Source organism: Gossypium hirsutum, chromosome A01, assembly GCF_007990345.1.
Source record: "Gossypium hirsutum isolate 1008001.06 chromosome A01, Gossypium_hirsutum_v2.1, whole genome shotgun sequence".
Taxonomy (NCBI): Eukaryota; Viridiplantae; Streptophyta; class Magnoliopsida; order Malvales; family Malvaceae; genus Gossypium; species Gossypium hirsutum.
In genome coordinates this window covers 10,976,456-10,996,149 of record NC_053424.1, presented here as the reverse complement: position 1 = coordinate 10,996,149, position 19,694 = coordinate 10,976,456, and the positions used below count along the sequence as shown (strand labels likewise).

Sequence of the window (19,694 nt, the reverse complement as noted above, 5' to 3'; positions counted from 1 at the left end):
TGAAATCATTGTAAGATTCAAGTAAAAGATATTACATTTAAACACTAAATTCACCACTTAAACATCTTTTTGTTTTACTTTAACCAAGGTAACTTATAACATTAAATATTATTATTGGTACATAATTCACATTATTACGAATAAGCTTAATTATATGCCAAACTAAGGTCCAAATTATATATATACACACACCAAAGGACTTGAAGCTTGAGGAGTGAGGAGTGATGTAATCCGAGCTAAAGTAACAATTCTATTTTTTTTTTAAACTTATCTATCACCTACGCGTTAAGTTACGAGAACGACTTAGTACTCAACTAAATTCAATCTTACCATTTTTATACATCTACAATTTAAATAAATTTTTAATAACATTTATTCACTAATATACTTCAACTTTTAATTCATTTTTCAAAACATAAAATCATTTAAATTAACTTTATAACTTATAGTTTTAACTTTTAACATATATTGTCACTAATTAACTTTCACATTCACGTATCAAAATATTTCTCTCATTTCACTAACATAACATAAACATTTAATTCACATATATCTTTTTAACACTTAATTCTCATGTTCACTTTTATCTTTATCTTCACATATTATTACACATAAATATACATGTTTACTTTCATATATCACTTTTGTAGTCCTTAGTGAATACCATTAATAATTTCAATACATTGTAGAGATTCAAGCCAAAACACAAACTTCTGGCCTATAACGGAACTTTGATAATACGAACTCCAGAAAAATATACAAAAACCCCAATAAACACATCACATAACTCAATACTCTCTCCTAATTTCCTCCGAACCCCCATATCACCAAGTCGATTCTCATTCGAACCCTCAATCCCTCTCAACTCCAAAATCATTTCATTATAATATAATATATTTCCTCTAAGTTCACTAATGCATTTATTCATATAATATACTTGATATATCACACTTATATCACTTTGTATCATATATTTATTCATTTTGAATCACATAAACACATTCCTACATTTTTATTTCAAATATTCACTTTATTCACAATTCATAAATATACAAACATAATATATTCACAACAGTTAGCATTTCATATTTCAATTAATTATCATTAAGCAGTTTACTTTCTCATAACACTTAAATTTCTTATTTAACTACTTTAGCGCACATGACAACTTTTGAATATTTTACAATTTAGTCTTTAAATTCGTGAAAATTCAATAATTATTATATCACTTTACGCTTCATTACTATCACATAACACTTCATTTAAGTATTTAATCACAATATTGATTTCATATAACATATTTTATACAATCTATAATTTATGACAAATAAATAAATTTTCACTATTTATAATTTAATCTTTACTTTCATAAAAATTCATAACCCCTAAAATATCATTTTATCCTTTCTCACATTACTAACATACTTTTAATTGCATGTTCACTACTAAATTCAATATACATATTCAATCATCTTAATCGTATCTTATTTAATTATTTTATATTAAAATTTAAATACTCAAATATTCAAATTAAAATAAATAAGCTTGAATTCAATTAAATACTTACTTAATTCTTTAAGGTTATGGTTTTAAGGGAGATCTAAGGAAAATTCATCGAATTTTTTCTTTCTTTCTTTTATTTATTGCCCTTTTATTTTTGTTGCCCATGTTGCTGTCGTCCCACTTTATCTCTCTTTTCATTTAATTTAATCCTTATTTCACCAACCAATTAAATTCCATCATATCACAGCTTAGGTGTTTTAACATCATCACTGTGTCTCAAAATATCATTTTTAAAATGGAAAATTTGTATTTAGGTCCCTCAAATGCAAAAATAAGAAAATTGCACTTTAATCTTTATACTTTTACACTTTATTCAATTTAGTTCTGATCTCGATTTTCCATATTCATAAAAAAAAGAATATTTCTTGAAATTTCACCCCTTTTCTAAAATGGTAAATTTACAGTTCCAGTCCTTCAACTTTAAACTTTTATAATTTAATCCTTGCTAAATTTACTTAATTCACCTTTCCTTTCTGAGAAACCAAAAGTTAAGGCATCACAATCATTGTAGGCAAATAACATGTTAATCATTTCACCAATGTTTTTGTTATGCAGGAACAAGATGAGTTTAGGGACAAGTATAAAGGAATACATTTCAAATTTTAAAGTACCAATAGAGATAATCATTGAATCAAAGACTTGAATGCGATGTTAAGAATTATACCATACATTTAATCATTTGTATTTATAGGACTGAGAATATACAAATTATTAAATAGGAAAGTATTGGTAGCCAAAAATGATGTAAATAAAATAAAATGTGATGAGTGTATTTATCACACATTTCATTGGCTAGTTCATTATCTTTTCTTAAAACAATCTTATACATAAAAGAAACTAAACTAAAGAAAAGGAATTTGTCTTTTATTCATTGAAATCTGAACCTGAATCCTATGACTCTTGCAGTAGAATACATACATAAAAAAGAAAGCAAAAACCAAAAAGTTTAGTCCAAAGCATTACTATATTGGAACCCTTGTCATAATTATCATAAAATTTTGTTTTCCACAGTTTGTTACATTTGCTTATAACTATAGCAGAACAAGCCATGAATTTGAAGTTAGCCCATTGTTCTCTCTTCATCCTTTAGATATATCCGCCCTCTAATGTCTAGTTCATCAGCATTTTCATGTTCCTTCCCCCCCCCCCCAAAAAAAGACGAGAAATCAAATCAAATTTTCAGTCATAAAAGATGAATGATTTTGATGGGGCTGGGGAGAGTTATTCAAAAATACAGATACTTACATATCAATAATCTTTACCAAAGCTGACATACTCCGAGCCAACAGAAAAGGAAAAGGTAATGATGATCAAATGAAACGGGTTATGATGAGCAAGAAAGTGGTGGTAATAGATATCAAGATGAAACTTGCAATGGAAAGATGAGAACGGTGCCCTGAACTCGGGAAACTACGAGGAAGTGCACATTCTTCGCCATTGAAGTAGACCTTGGAAGGGAAACCATCGCCCTTTCGAATTTTTATATTGGGCGTCTTTTTCTTAGTGAATGAAATAACGGATTGCTGTTTTCCAGGGACTTTAGGATCACTCGGTTTAGACCCATTTTTCATTTCCACCAGGTAATTCAAGTCCTTCAAGCTTTGGAAGAAAATGGTGTTCTTGATGCCTTTGAGCTTCTTGGTTCCATTAAAGGAAAACACATTGTCGTAATCAGGGTATGCTTTTTTAATTTCAACGGCTACGAACCAGTCCACGAATGGAGCTTCTTGCCAATTGAACAGCGTCATCCGAGCCGACCATCCGGCCTTGTGATCGGTGTTGATATGCCAGTTGATGCTGACCCCACAGTTGTCAGGGCAAGGCAACTTCTTGGGAATCCCTTTCTTCTTGAGTTTAGCAAAGGCTTTAGTTTTAGCAGTCCTGTTTTCGGAAGGAAGGAGGAGTGCATCGGGTGGGAGATGCATCGCAGGTTTATCGGGATTACATTTATCGGTGTCGATATTATCACATCCGCAAGCACAGGTGCTGCATGGAATAGCACCATCGCTGTAGTAAGCTGAGAAGGAAACACAACACCTAGTTTTCCTTTTCTCTGGTCTTGTCATGTTGCACACAACTTGCCAACTTGCGATGGCATATACTTTAGCATCGAACCCCTTTAGATTAGCGAACTCTGAGGGATCTACTCTAATCGGAGGCCCACAGTGGTAGCGAGCATTAAGGACGCCGGTAATGTTCCATCTTTGTGGTGGGTATAAAATAGTGGGTGGGGTATCAGGGGGCAATTTATACACCCTTAATTGAAAAATGGCTCGGGCTCTGCTGGGATCCATTTGTGGTGGCAACAGACTTGCATTTTTACAACAATAAGGGATCTTACCAATCTGGGTATCATTTACTTTAGTAAGTGGCAAATCAGTAATGGTTGGCTTTTTTTCACAATTCATAACATTCGTGAAATCGAAACCCTTGAGGTAACGACCAGCTAAGCCATAAACGCAGTCGGAGGTATCAAATCTAGGAGTGTAGGCTCCTTTCATGGAGTAAATGAATTCCCCTCTCATCCATTCCCATGTCAGGTTCCAACGGTCCAGCCTGCCGATGGGGCTGCTGTTGTCCATCGTTACTTGGGCCTCGTAGCTACCTTCATATGATTTAACAACATCGTACATGAAGGTGAGGTCTCCATTTTGCCTAGCCGCGAACTTGCTTTTCTTATTGGAATTCACTTTGAATTTCAGATCCCTTTTGCAACATGCATGCATGTAGGTTTCTATAGAACAAGAAAACAAAAAAATAATGTTAGCTTGCGTTAGATAGCATCTCATTAAAAGCATGAAAATCATCATTGCATTGGAACTTGAAACACACTATATTTAGTAGGCGTGGGGCATCTCCAGCCATCGTTTTTGAGGCTGATGGTCTTAGGCATAGGAGTGGCCTTCTCACCTAATCCGAACATGGAACCCTTGAGCTCAACCTGGACGGCAATTTGATTAAAATCCCCAGCAGTGTCAATAGATGTCTTGAGGTCTGCCTTGGGGTACCCTGCTAAGGTTGTTCCATTTCCAACCGCCGTCGGGAAATCCCCGCCACCATCAATCAGGACGGCGTTGGTTGCGGACACCAATATCTCTTTATGTTGAAACCCAATATACATCTTCCATCCTTTTACCTCTTCCGTCCCAGAATTTACAACGGTGGCCATGGCGTTAAACGTCCACGGCTGAGCTGAAACGTTTTTCAGGAGGGGTAATGCTTTAGTCCTTGACGTGAAAGCATAGCTCAAGAATACACCATTACAATTGTCCATCTCGGGCGGCGGCGGCTTAGCCGGTGTCTCGTCCGTATAGTCGTCGACAGCATCGTCTAGAGCGCCGTAACACACCAGGATTCTTGTGTGGATAAATAGAAAAGCAAGACATATGAGTTTCAACCCAGGCACTTTCATGCCTGCTTTTCTTTTGTTTACCTTTCAAACCCTTTTTTTCTTTTTTTGCTGGCCAAGGCGGAGAGTGGCGGAGGAAAACGCAAAGAAGAAAGCCGCGCGGCCACGGCACGGCTAGGGGAGGGGAAAGAGAAGAGAGGCGATGAAAGAATTCTATCTGAGTGAAACCTTATGAAGTTTACAGAAGAAAGGGTTATAAGGGAGAAGAAGAGGGACGTGAAGTCTTTAGCTATATTCTCTGCCTCTAGTTTCTGCGGCTGCTTCGGACATGGAAAATTAGTTATATTAATTATTTGTTTAATTTTGTCCAGTAAAAAGGATAATAATGTTTGTAGTTTTATTTTTAGATTGTTGGTTAAGGTTTTGGATTTGTTAATGTTTTAGTTTTATAGCAAGCAAATCCTCTCTCGCACATAAATGGTTTACATTCTTCTTTAATTTGTGGATGTTGAAATGGACCCTTAAGCAACTAACTGATATTGCTTTGTATGTAACACCATTTTAACTCCAAATGTTGTTCCAAACTGCAACACCCAAGTTTTTTCTTTGATTCAAATGTTTCCTACATGTAAGGCCAATCCATATGTAAAACATTCTCTTTACAATTACTATTTAATAAAATGATACTTAAGGTCAAACTTAACCAAACCTCGCTAGGAACCCAACTTTGGACATAGGTTTATTGTTACATTCCTTCACAGTTTGATTTGATTGATAAGTATGCATGTAATGTTCTTGCCTTGATCAACCTTGTTTTTTGCAGTTATTTAATAATTGTTTGTGTTCCTTCATTTAGCTTCAAGGTTGTTCTGTGAAACTCTGTACTAATTGGTATTATTGCAACAATGATGGTGTAACGCCCCTAACCCGCATCCGTCACTGGAATAGAGTTAAGAAGCATTACCGGAGTTATTGATTTATTTATTAGATATTTTATTTTATTTAACGTTCATATTTGGAACCAATTAAAATCAAACATATTGTACTTATTTTTTTTCCTCAGCGTGTTTTACTTGAATTTATTACTTGTCTCAATATACTTAATTTCCTTGTATTAACGTATCAAAGTTAATCACATATTTACATGTCATGATAAATGTCATGATAAATATCATTCTCTTTCCATTTCTTCATAAACATAAATCAGTTAATTTATTATATTGATATTTCATGCATTTAAAATATACAATTCAAGTTACACTAACTTACCTCGTTGTTTGTTCATGTTTATAATTTCATTAATTCGGTATCTTTTCTTTTCCACGTTCAATTCTCGTATTCGAGTCATCTAGATCTTTATAAATAAATTTGATCATCGTTTTCATTTATTTCATGTTCTAATACATTCAATTAATGCTCTAAACAAAATTACCATTTTATCTCTAAACTTTTAATTAATGACGATTTCATCTTTAGGCTCAAAAAAATAAAATTCTTGCAATTTAATCCTTATTTCCAGCCGTTATTCTCACACAAATTTATAACAACCCATGAATTCTATAAAATATGAAAATTTTCTATAATTTCAACACTTTTCAATTTAATCCTTAAAACATGTTTTTTTCCCGATCTTGAACTAAATTAATAATTTCATTCAATTTTGTAGTTTCAAATAATAAAATAATCCATTTCATGCAAATTGGTCATTTCTAACATTTTTACAAAATTACCCATAAAATTTTATTTTTATTCAATTTAGTCCCTGAGCCTAAAACATGCAAATTAACCATACTAGATAAATATTCATACATATTTTTCTCCTCCTCCTCTCCATTCCACATCCTTTATTTATATAACATGCTATAAGTAACATTATCAATAATTTCACTATTTACTTATATGTATATTCAAAACTGTCCATTTGTGTCATAGTCACTAAATTATTTATATCTTGAGCTGTAGAACTCGAAATTAAGATCCGCTAATTTTATATGAAACTAGACTTACATATCTTCTTACCATAAAATTTGAAGAATTTTTGGTTCAGCCAATAAGTACAGTTTATTCTTTAAATTCACTCTTGCTCTGCTGTCTGACAATTCTGACCCTTCTTTACTAAAAATTAATTATCTCATTGTACAGAATTTGTATGATGTTATCGTTTGTTTCTATTGAAAATAGACTTATTAAGGATTTTAAAAATATAACTTTAAGATCATAATTATTTTTCTCTAATTTTTTATGATTTTTCAAAGTCAGAACAGGAGAACCCAAAATCATTCTGACCTTGCCTCACTAAATTTATTATATCTCACAATTCACAATTTCATTGCTTACACCGTTTCTTCCATAATAAACTAGACTCAATAAGATTTAATTTCATATTTTTTTCATAATTAGATTTCCAAAATTTATGGTGATTTTTCAAAACTAAAATTTATGGTGATTTTTCAAAATTAACCTACTGTTGCTGTCCAAAACTATTTTAGTGCAAGATATTTATTTACCATATTTATAACACCCTTATTTTCTTTTAAAATTCCATTCTTGAGTCATTACTTAATTTGGTAAAATTTCAATTTAGTCTCTCATAATTTTTCACCTATTCAATTTGGTTTTTATTCATCAATTTTCCTTGGTTTCTAGATCATCCTACCCTTAAAATATTTGCACTATTAGTTTTTCAACTTTTCATATTTACACTTTAATCCCTTAAATTTTGAGTATTTACTCTTGGACTACAAAATTTTTCTCACTTTTACAGTTTAATCCTTTCTTGAATCAAATATGTCATAATATACTTCCCAGTGACATAACTCAATTTTCCTCTTCTTGTCACTTTATTTCCTTATTTTATTATATTAAGGATAATATCTTAGTGTAAAAATTTTCAGGATGTTACATGTGGCTTAATTGAAGACAAAGAAGAAAGAAAACAGTACTCAATTAAAAGGCACGCAAGGAGAAGACAAGCTACAAAATGCTAAGGTTTTGCTACTAAGTTACAGGAGATTATTCGAAATCCTACCAATGACTGCACATTATTCCAATTCCTCCTATCTCCATAGCAGTTTAGCAACTATGACCCTTACAACTAAGCGTCAGCGGTCTCGGCAGAATCTGCAACGGCCAAGATTAGCTCCGGGTGAATGGTTCCCACATGTGTTCCATCAATTGCATTAGGCAATCCTAATGATTTCAGGGCAAGATGGGCTGCCTTTTGCCCTGATATCATCATTGCTCCAAATGTTGGCCCCTATATTTGTTAATATGTTAATAATAGTCCAACAACAACAGTAATAAAAACGATTGTGCAAGTGGGAATAAAATTACCATTCTTGGGGATCCATCAATCTCAGCAACTTCCATCCCGGTGACAATCATCCCAGGCACAATTTCCCTAGTCAGCCTCACTATAGCATCCTCAGCTGTATTCATATCCAGTGCCTTCATCCCTGGCACACTATCAATCATCCCAATGCTTTTCAACCTCTTCACCCCGGTGGCTCCAAATGGCCCATCATGACCACAAGAGCTCACCACCACCTTGGCCTCCATCACATTAGGGTCCATGCAGGACTGTGTGTCATGGTTCATTGACACTAGAGCCCAGTTTGTCACAACACCACCAACTCTCCCTTCCTTCACTATTAAGTCTTCCGCCGCCACAGCGTTGAACAGCTTCACGTTGGGGCGGGCTAGAAGCTTGCTCATGATTGTGGATGTGAAAAGGGCTGCATGCTTGATCACAACATAGTCGTCTTGTTCATCATATTCAATGGCGAGTTCGTCGAGGAAGCGATGAGCTGGTTTCCGCACTACCTGAATAAACATAGAATTTGAGACAATTTCAAGGCCCTAAAACAAAAGAAATTTCATAAAAGAGAACCCAAGATGATTTTTTTTTAAGATTTACCATGGCAGAGAAAAGCTGTCCACCGAGCCAGGCACCACCTCCGGGGCTAACAGACTGCTCGACAATAGCGATCTGTACGGAGGGGTTCTTGCTAAGCTCATAGGCACAAGAGAGCCCAGCGGAGCCGGCACCGACGACCACCACATCGGTATCAGCATAGATGATCATGTCCATCATGTACCTGCGTGTCATCTCACGTGAGACGATGGACTCCTTGATGGGGTCAAACCTGAAATTATTAAAATCATAGGGTGGAGGTGATGCTGCAGACATGGAAATGGATGCGTTGCAATGGGAAGACTTTGTTTTGAAATGAAAAGAAAGTGGCTTAATTGGAACCCCATGGAAGGAAGACTCGAAGAGAGAAGTGTTCCTGCAAAGCTTTGAAGAGGAAGTGAGAGTTGTAGCCATGGAAGATGCCATTGATTAGAAGAAGAAAACAAAAGAAGGTTTTGGTGTTCCTCGGAAGTCTGGAGAGGTGAGATAGTAGAAAGAAGTGAAGAGACTGACAAAATATGTAAGAGTGGAACAAGAAAAGTGAAGAAAATATCTGGGAGGACACGTGGGAAGAGGATAGGATTTGAAGGGTCTAGAATGGTTAAGATTTGTTTTTGGTCTAATACCTAACATTATATAAATTTATATATTAAATATTAATTTAATTGTCATAATTATAAATATAATATAAAATATTATAAATATAATATCATTTTATATATGAATCAAATGTGGGGCAAGAAAGATGGTGTATTTGGTGCATTAGTGTTGAGGCATTTTGTTGGCTAAGCACTCTCTCTCATCCCACTTTCTCTATTTTGTCATTGTCAAATACGCCTTTTGATGATCTTTTGTCATTAAAAGCTCAACTTTTGGTAATCTTTTTGTCACCTTCTCATCCTACGGATTTGTAGTTGATTAGAATATCTTGGATTTTTCATTCACAATGGTGTTTTTTTATTTAAATATATTATATTAGTAGTCTCTAATTATTAATATCCTTTATAATCTTATTATAAAATATTATTTAATTATTTAATTTAATTTTTTTTGTCACTAGTTGATTAACAGTAATAATTTTTAAAATTAAAATAATAATAATTTTAACCATTAATATTTATATATTATGTAATTTGATTCGTTTTGTAATTTTATGCTTTTGTGACCCTTTCATCTAAAAAACTAAAAAAATAAATTTATCATCTAATTTGATTAAAAAATAAAATATGCAAAAAATAGAAACACCAAAAAATCTAAGATAATAAATTTCATCTTTTATTATTTTTTTAAAATTAACTTTTAATGTCACAAAAAAAATCAAAACTGCAAAAAAAAAATTACACAATGTGTAAATGTTGATAGTTAACTTTTTTTTAGAATCAAGACTAAGTTGACATAATTTATAAAATGTTGAGGATTAAAGTTGCAATTATATCAATTTTAAAAGCTACTACCTAATAGTTTGGTAATTGTTTTGTAACTTTTCATAGTGTAATTACTAAAAAAATTATTAATAGTTAAACAACTACCAATATAGTTTACCCATTTTATTTTAGTAAATATTGTAATTTTCAAAGTTTTTTGGTCAATATTGTAATTTTCAAGCTACTAAATTGATTCTCTATACCTACCATAAAACCAATCCCCAATTACGCAATTGGAAGAAATTACTTAATTCCTACCATAAAACCAATCCCCAGTTACCTAATTGGATGAAATTACTTAATTGAGAAGGAGGAAAATTACAATATTGATGAGGAAATCCCAATTGAAAAATGAGCTACTCATTGACGAGTATAGATAAGTCCCTAAAGGTGATTTATGCCAGTTAAGTAATTTATTGATGAATAAGCAAAGTCATTAATGGTAATCAGGTTCGTTCTTGATATTTTTGGGCTCTAGGCAAAACAATAAAATGGGGTTTTAAATTCCTTAAAAGTTAGTAAACAAAAATTTTTTACCCTTAAAGGGTAAAAAAAAAATTGGGGGCCTTAAAAGTTGATAATTTTTTTTTACTTTTAAAAGTTAAAAAAATTTAGGCCCATTAAAAATTAAAAAATAATATTTTGGACCCCTTTCAACCTTGGGTCTTGGGCGGCCGCACCTCCAGATGACCCCTAGGGCCAGGCCTGATGGTGATTCCAAGATTAGTTAAGAGCTCTAAAATAATATGGAAACATTCTTTGGATTCTTTCAATTTCATATTAATAATGTTTGTTTTTAAAGTGTTTAGTACTACTGTGAGTTTGGGTTTTCATGCAAGCAAGCCATGTACATGTTTTAAGTGTTATTATTTCTTATTATATAAACAATGGAAAGTGGCAATGTTCTTCATAGAGGTGTGCATGGGCCGAGCTACCCGGCCTAGCCCGAAGGCTGGTCCCAAAAATGGGAGGGTTCGAGTAAAAATATAAGCCCGAAATATGGGTTTGGGCAAAAAAATGAGGCCCGTTTAGAAAACGGGCTGGGCTCAGGTAAAACTTTTTTGGCCCGAGCCCGGCCCGGCCTGAATTATATACTAAATATATATTTTTTAATCATATTTACATTTTATTTTCAATTTTAATATAATCACTTTTTATTTTTATTATATTTTCAATTTGTGTGTTGTTTTAAGAATTATTTTAGTATCATTTTTTATTTATTTCTTATTTTAATATTTGTTTTAAATGTATTTGATTTATTATATTTTTAAAAAAATTTATTTAATGAAATAAGCTAAAAAAAATTAATATGGACCGGGCTGAGCCGGGCTCGGGCTTAACAATTTTGTTTCGGGTAGGGCTTGGACAAATTTTTAGGCTCATATTTCGGGCCAGCCCGGGCTTAGAAAAAGGGCCTAAAATTTTGTCTAGGCCCAGCCCGACCCATGCACACCTCTAGTTCTTCATTTCTTACCATTGGGTCATTAGCTTTGTCTTTCGCCGCAACTCCTTCCTCTTCATCTTCACTGCTATGTTAGAAAGAAACTAAATTTCTAATTCCAAGCCCATTGTAACTAATATTCGCCTTATGAAATTAGGTTTTGTATGGCACTCGAAGGCATCTTCCATAAGAACAACCACAACCCAAAAATTTTTACCCATGTTTCTCTCATCAGAAGTTTCTGCCACACTCCTCACATTATTCATTCTCTTACCACCTCCATCAATATCTCAACATAAGCACCTTTTTATTTCACCTTATTACTCACACTTTTGCAATGTATAATATATTAACCAATTCTTAATTTCTAAACCACCAAAATTCTTAAAATTGTGAAACATGAAACAACTTTATCCTATCACCTATTTGAAATCAAAATAAAAAGCTACTAAAACTAATGAATAACAACATAACACTTTCCAAAAATAACAAAACCTCATACTACAATAAATCTTTCACCCATAGTAAAGGATGTCGCAAACCAAAAAATGGTACTAGAGCATAAAGAAAACTTACTAAAATAAAAAGAAACCCTTAACACAAATGAATTTTTCCTCATCCCCTTACCAATTTATAGTCTCTAATGTGACCTTTCTTGAGAATTATTATAATATTAGTTGATTCCATCCACAAATCATAGTTTCACATACATATGCTATAGAAAAGTAAAATGATGTTGTGGATAAATCAAGCAACACCACTTCTTTTTATCTTATATACTTGCATTTTCAATTATCCCTTTACTCCACAACTACAAATATACTTTAATCGAAACTATCCTATAACATAACTGCAATATTGGAAAAAAAACTCTTTCGCCAATACTTGCCAAAAGGAAATACGGAAAAGAAAAGAGATGCAGAAAGAAACTGAAAACTTTCTAAGTTTCGAGGAACATCACTTTATAACATTCCCCTCAACATGGGGGGAAGGGGCAATTGTTATATACCTTACCCCAGTCTGCCTTGCTCGAATGGAGACCTTGCCAAGTGTCCATCACGTCAAAGACCATTGTCTTATCAAGAGCAAAGACCTCACCAAGTCTCATATACCATTTGTAAGGTTCGTCAATTCATTGTCGTGTAGACTCTAAAGACTCAACAAGGTGGGACATAGGTCGAGGAACATACATTAGTATACCTATCAGCAAGGCCACATGACTCATCCTATGAACATCAATGAGAGGAAACCTACCTAAGAGTATGTATATATAGCTCCCAATCACTAGAACATAAGAAGACATTTAGAAATCCAACTAGGCTCTCGACACTCAACAATGTGAACTTTCTTCCTCCCTCCATCTCGCCTCTCTCCTTTCCCCCTACATCTTCCCTCCCTTTCACTTAAATTACATCAACAATAATTATCATTTTATTTTAAATATGTTCTATAATCAACAAAAAAAGTAAGATTTTTATTTGTATTAAAAAGAATCTTATCTCAAAATGGAAATCAACAGTGTCGGTAACCCTAATCCAAACATGACACTTGAAGATACGCTTGGAGATAATGCATTTAAAAAATGAGAACGATAACTTGTTATCACACTTTACATGGAGCTTATGCAAAACTTGATTAGTCGACCTTGATATATATAGAAGATATATTTGACGGTTTTATAGAAAGGGAATTAAGTGAGCACGTTCTATTGGAAAATGTATCCATATTGTAGTAAACATGCAACTATTTTCTATTTATTTGAATGATGAATAAATAAATAAAGTTAATTTCACATTTCACTATTGTGTATTTTGTATTTCTATATTTTATATTTTGCATGCAAAGCGAACTTGTGGCAAGTAAATATTAACTCATTGATTGTCTAAGTTCAAACTAAAGATAAATGGCATTGTAAGAACATTTACATTGCGAGAAAGATAACTTACTTCAGTAGATAATCTAAATAAGTTTGTAATCCCGTAAAAAAATCGAAGTGAGCATTTGATTAAAATACTGAGAAGGATTATTATGTCGTCTACAATTCCAATTGGGGAGATGGCTAGTCTTGGCTATCAGAGCAATTGACTCCACGGGTAGAGACGTAGGTATATTCATTGGTAGAATGATACATTGGATTGACCCAAGATGAATTAATTATGAATCTATTTATGAAATAATTCACTTGTGACGTTCATAGTGTGATTTGCCTAAATCCTAAGTTAGTCACTAACCATGCGTATGCAACTCATATGTTTTGATATAAGTGGAGGCTTATGCTCTAACGATGATCGAGCCCATAGCCGGTACGTTGGTTACATGACTTGTGTATGACATGACTTTACTAGCAACAGTGGAATTCATAACTCAATTAAAGAGTTAATGATACCCTCTCATTGGCATTGTATAGATTGATAAATATGGAACCTGACAACAGGTTGCTTATTCTCGAATAAGCAATTTATCTCAGTCATTTGTTAACAGTGATCATATTAATCATTAAAAGAAATAATGGTGACAATGAGATAAAATATGATTGTATTGAGTGAAAGGATTTAGCTCAAAGGAATGAAGGATATTATATGAGGGTAACACATACATGACTAGGTCATTGGACAAAATAGTTGGATTAATTGTTTTCATAAATAGTATAAATAAGGAGTTTTCAATCATGGTACTTCTTGTGGACTGACTCCATGATTAAATAATTGTGAATTATTGGAAAGATGCTTCTAGACATAATTGCAATTACTAGAGCCTAATTCTATATGTCCCATTGGTCCCTCCGGTAGCCCAACAAAAGCTCGATCGAACTGCATTTGAATCAGAAGAAAATTCTACAACTTTGGAAATCATTTAATTGAGTCGATTTATTTGATGTGGAATTAAATTAAGTGGTCGTGAAAATTGTTCAACTAGAGAATTTGATTAAAGAATTTTCTTGAAAAATTAATTTCGAAAATCAAAGTGATTTTTAGGAAAATTAATTTTCAAGTCAGACAATTGGCTCAATGGGTAATTGAACTTGAAAATTGGACCTAAGATCGTAAATTGGGCCTAGGAGCCCAAAATCTAGACTAAAACTCAAAAACTGGTCAAACTGGACAAATAGTCCAACCGGTGGCTAAACTGGACCGACAGGTTTGTCAATGACCTAGACTGAACCGGCTCGGGGTGCTGTAAGGGTGTCGCACTTGCATCATTGGACACAGCGGTGCTGGCAGCCGGCGACGGTTGGTCTTGTAGAGAAAATTCTCTAAAGAGATTATTTCATAAAATTTTTAGAGAAATTTTCTGATTTACAATTTGACTCAAAAGTTTAGAGAAATTATGAAATTACTCCACTAGTAATTTTGTGAAAAAATTTTTGATTTGAAACGAACCCACACTCGATAGACGTGGCTAAGAAGGCTACTCAATCGAAGCATTCATCCTAGACAAATCGAAAATGTACGATTTTGATTAAATGTTTATTACTTTAGATATCACAATCAAAAAAATTTTCCAAACCCGTTTTTTTCAACACTTTGTAACGAAGAACTATTGTTGAGTAGATTTAGCATGATAGAAAATTAAGAGTTTTTATGTTGTTCAAATATCTTCTATAATTCCACTTATCAATTAAGTGTTAACAACTTAAATTAGGAAAGGCGCTTTGAGAGAAAACTCGTTATAAATGTAAAATAGTAAGGCTGCAATTATTGTAAATGGGATAAATTGAATTTAAAAGATAAGAAAGACATGTAGACATTTTGGTGTTGTTGCGTAGTGTACACCAACACAAAAGAGAATACATTGCAACTTTTTTAGTGTTCCAGCACATAAAATCACAGCCGTTCAGTGAAATTGAAATTATTAAGAACAACTACAAAGTGTAAATGGATTATTCAAGTTTTAATATTTTTCAAGGAAAAATGACATCATTTTGCAACAAAGGTGGGCACATTCCTAACTAGTCTTCAAGTAGAAAAGAAAAAGTTTGTCATTATATTAATTATATTATGAAGCATATTATTGTAGGAAAAAATTGAAATCATTAAGAACCTTAGGGACAAAGAATCTTTAACTCGGTTTCTATTGAAATAAATAAATATCAAGAAAGTATTATTGTATTTTGGGACCAATACAGAGGGTGATGGAAATTTTGCCTCCCTCTTTACAATAGCTCCAAATTGTCCCACATTAAAGCTGAATAATGGGTTGCTTTTTATTGAAATGAAGAAAAACATGAAATCCCAATTAGCATAAGAAGTGACAACTTTGATGCTTATTTGCTTATTCTGGTGTAATGAAATCCAAATGCAAAAGACGGTATTCAGATGACTAAAACTATACTTGTTTTAACTTTAAATCACAGAGCAGTAAACTTCCATAGAGTTCATAGTCAACCAATACTACAGATTCCGGAAAACCGGAAAGTACATGAAATACAAGTTGCATATATGTTGTAATTAAATCAACATAAAGATGTAACAACTATGGATATGTATATATCCCAAATCAGGTAGTATTTCCTACTTCAATAGAAGGCGAGTGAACCTAGCCAAAAACTTTAAGCATCTGCAACTTAGAAACCATGGATTTTGATGTTTTCCTTCTTCACAATGCCAGCCTGCTCAGAAACACAAAGAAACTGCATCAGTGCACTTCCGCTTAAGGTCACCTAAGAAATTTAAATATTCCATAAAGCAATAACAATTACCTGAACAAGGAAGGTAGATACGTTCTTACGCTGGTCACCTTGAAGTTGAATAACCTGAACACGAATGGAAAACGTAAAAGAATTGACCATCGGACTAATTAACAAGACTTAAAAGGAGTAATAGTTACACGAACCTGGCCTAATTCAGGGTCTTGGACCACGGTGCCATTGCAGCAAAACTCCTTTTTGAGGTCTTTGAGTATCTTGTTGTAGCTGAATTCTTTCTTCAACCCCTGGACAGTTGTCAGGCTTTTCCTACCGTTCCGTTGCTGAACACGAATGTGCACATAGTCCTTTGCACCCGCACCTGAGTCCTCAGCATTTGCATCGGCAAAGGGATCTATCAAGACAATTACAAATGAAAAGTTAAATCCGTCAACAACGATGAAAATAACTGAATTGAGGAGGTTAGGATCCAAGTATACCAAAGGCAGTGGGAATTTGGACGTCGAGATCAGACATGAAACTTAGTTGATCAAAGAGGCCTAACAACCACAAGCTCGGACCTAAAATAGCAAAGCAATACCCACATCAGATCAACATCATATCATATATTACAAAAGAAAAGAAAAGTGAAGATCAAAAGTTAATGAAAAAGACAATGTTTATCGTGACCCTAAATATTTTCCTATCACTTTGGCCTTCAACTTCTAAAATTTAGTCAAATTACTTTCTATTAGACGGAAAAAAGTAATTGAATCAATAAAATTTTAACGACATTGACCTGACAATTCTCGCGGCAATCCACCTATACTTAATAAGTTGAATTTCAAAATTAATAAAAAAATATAAAGAAAAATTATCCATGTTAACAATATAAGCACATCTGGACCGCCATGCAGCTTGTCGCATTAAGACTACTAAAATTTTAACAGTTCAATAAGCTTTTCCATTAAAAGCAAAGCAATTTGATTAAACCTTGAAGGTTAAAAACCAAAGTGGTAAAATTTTAGGGTGAAAGTGAGAAAATAAGTCGCTGAACATGGAAAAATCAAAACCATAGGCTAAGCCAAAAACAAGCAACATCTAGTCATGACAAGATTCAAACTTGACCACAATCATCATTAACCCAGGTTTGTCCTAACATGTGTTATATACCCTCTCTAAGGAAGATTCAAGTCCCATGGTTCCAATTCCTATTTGCTCTTCTACTTACTCAATGATATAAGAAAATGCAAAATTTTACCCCCACAAAGGCTTGTAACTATTAACATTAGCTACAACTTCATTCCAAAAACATCATTATTATTAATTCTAAGCACCGCATTATCAAACCAACCAAACAAGGAAAGAATCAGAATTTTAGATTAATATTTTCAATCTAATCTAATCTTCAAACAAGAATGAACAACAAGATTCCCGGAAAAGGAACAATCATAATTTTGCTGCTTTTCTTCATGCAGAAGAGATTTTTAATTCGAAGCAAATATAAAGATTTTTTATTAACATTAGACAAAACCCAGGATCAAAAAAGTTTTAGATGAACAAATGGACGGTAAAAAATTTTGATTTTTAACCCACAAAAATATTTAAAGGAAAAAACTGAAGGAGCTTTAAGGGAAAAGTTACCTGATCCAAGGATTTTTGGGATGGAGAAATGAAATTTAGGTTATTAAAAGAAGAAAAAATGAACCCTAAAAATAAGCAGAAATGTGAGAGGCGTTTGTGTGTGTTGTCGGAGTGGAGTTCAATTTTTGGTTTTTGGAAATTGAAAGGAAAGGCTTAGAAATTAATTTACTAATTAAAACTCTTTTTGGAATTTTCGGAGGTTGTACGCAAGTTATGGTGAATGAGATTCATGGGCGTGTGATAGAATATGGTTAGCAAAATGTACTCGCTAGGAGAAGCTTGTGATGGTGTAAACATACACGTGGCGCTTGATGGAGCTGTGTGTGCTTCAATAAGAATAAAGGAGGGAGTTGTTGAAATGCACTACAGTGAAGGAGTAGAATTTCTGACAACAAAAGATTAGAAAAAAAAAAGTTAAAACGACGACTTTTCGGGCACGACCGGTTGTCGTCTTTGGTCGGAATCAAGTTGGGTTTTAATATTAAGATATTTTTGTTCCAAGTTTGTTATTAGTAAGTTGACTCGTTTCAGTTTTTCCGTTATTTACCTTTTCTTTTTATGCTAGAATCCATCCCAATGGGTAAATTACTTTCCAGATTTATTTTTGTTTAATAATCACGAATATATTTTATTTTTATTTTTATTTTTTATAATTTATATTAAATATTTGTGTTTGGTTAGTAATGTTTAGTTCTAAAAAATATAATTTTCAAAGTGATTTTTTTGGTAAACAAACCACACAATAACATGAAATGTTTCTTAATATGTGATTGTTTTTAGAGCACTCGTCTCTTGCTGTATATGCCAAAGTTTTTAATGCTTCAATTAAAAATTTTGATAACTATTAAAAATTTATAAACACTGTCAATAAATACACTTTTTTTAACCCTTTCTTGTAATAAAAATTCTTCCCCTTTTGAACCCCATGTGATGATTTGATGGTCAATGGTATTCACGGCCCTAGGTGTGGCTTGGGTTCGAGTAGCTTTTGTTGTTCGGGATTTGCCCTGTTATTTTAATTTACTAAGAAAATACTTTCCCTTTTAGTTAATTAGAAAATAGGCTTGCATAATTCAAAAAAAAAAAGTATGCTTGTACTTGTGTCACGGGCCACGAATTAAAGCCTGTAATCATTGTGCACAGAACGTCCCATAAAGGTCAATATTAAATGTGACTCATTTAACCAACCTAAACTAACCCGATTCGTTGAACCTATGAAGAAGTCTATCTACTTAAAGCCTTGTGACCTAGTGAAATACTCCAGTAAAACTAAAGTTACTAAGGTAAATAGTATAAATCTTAAAGGATAAGATTGTATAGAATTTAAATCTTTTAGGACTCTCAATTGTAGATAGGCTCTAATCTTAACTGTCAATGTAACTCAATCTGTACTATTGGTTTTGGGGAGCTTCCGTGGCTCTTCATCTTTCTTGTTGCTCTTTCGTTTCAAGCTACTTCCATTATATTTCTCAGTGGCTGAAAGAATTTTCAAAAGAATTCTCAGTTTTAGGTTGAGAAAGAAGCCACGATTAAACATTAAAGCTACAGAAAAGTAACTCATACCAAGTGTTTGAATAAATCCTCTCAGAAGTATTCTATTACTTTGAAGGATTACAATCGAGTGATTACAAATAATGGGAAGGTGTCTATTTATAATTGAGCTCCTCCAGATTCAACGGTACATATCGAATTAATCAATAGACTTCTCTACATATTTCATGACTTGAGCCAATTCA

At 33.1% G+C, this 19,694-nt stretch overlaps 3 protein-coding genes across 4 annotated transcripts; all 3 read right to left on the bottom strand.

Annotated features, from left to right (window-relative positions):
* Nucleotides 1-2,406: 2,406 nt before the first annotated feature.
* On the bottom strand, nt 2,407-5,173 carry LOC107917922 (COBRA-like protein 10). Of its 2 annotated transcripts, XR_001689853.2 has the most exons (3): nt 4,396-5,173; nt 2,809-4,297; nt 2,407-2,698 (listed from the first exon to the last, which is right to left on the bottom strand). XR_001689853.2 is itself a non-coding variant. In XM_016847338.2 (2 exons), exons 1-2 carry the CDS (start codon nt 4,973-4,975, stop codon nt 2,874-2,876), a joined length of 2,004 nt encoding a protein of 667 aa, XP_016702827.1. In that variant the 5' UTR covers nt 4,976-5,173; the 3' UTR covers nt 2,407-2,873. The 2 variants fall into 2 exon arrangements, 1 of the variants encoding a protein (XP_016702827.1); XM_016847338.2 differs by having other exon boundaries at nt 2,407-4,297.
* A 2,666-nt stretch (nt 5,174-7,839) lies between these two features.
* Nucleotides 7,840-9,426, bottom strand: LOC107917921 (thiamine thiazole synthase, chloroplastic). The gene is made up of 3 exons (XM_016847337.2): nt 8,829-9,426; nt 8,246-8,734; nt 7,840-8,168 (listed from the first exon to the last, which is right to left on the bottom strand). Exons 1-3 carry the CDS (start codon nt 9,249-9,251, stop codon nt 8,007-8,009), a joined length of 1,074 nt encoding a protein of 357 aa, XP_016702826.1. The 5' UTR covers nt 9,252-9,426; the 3' UTR covers nt 7,840-8,006.
* A 6,581-nt stretch (nt 9,427-16,007) lies between these two features.
* LOC107916938 (protein translation factor SUI1 homolog 2) lies at nt 16,008-18,202 on the bottom strand. The gene is made up of 5 exons (XM_016846314.2): nt 17,959-18,202; nt 16,815-16,895; nt 16,524-16,729; nt 16,390-16,443; nt 16,008-16,299 (listed from the first exon to the last, which is right to left on the bottom strand). Exons 2-5 carry the CDS (start codon nt 16,849-16,851, stop codon nt 16,255-16,257), a joined length of 342 nt encoding a protein of 113 aa, XP_016701803.1. The 5' UTR covers nt 16,852-16,895; nt 17,959-18,202; the 3' UTR covers nt 16,008-16,254.
* Nucleotides 18,203-19,694: the final 1,492 nt, after the last annotated feature.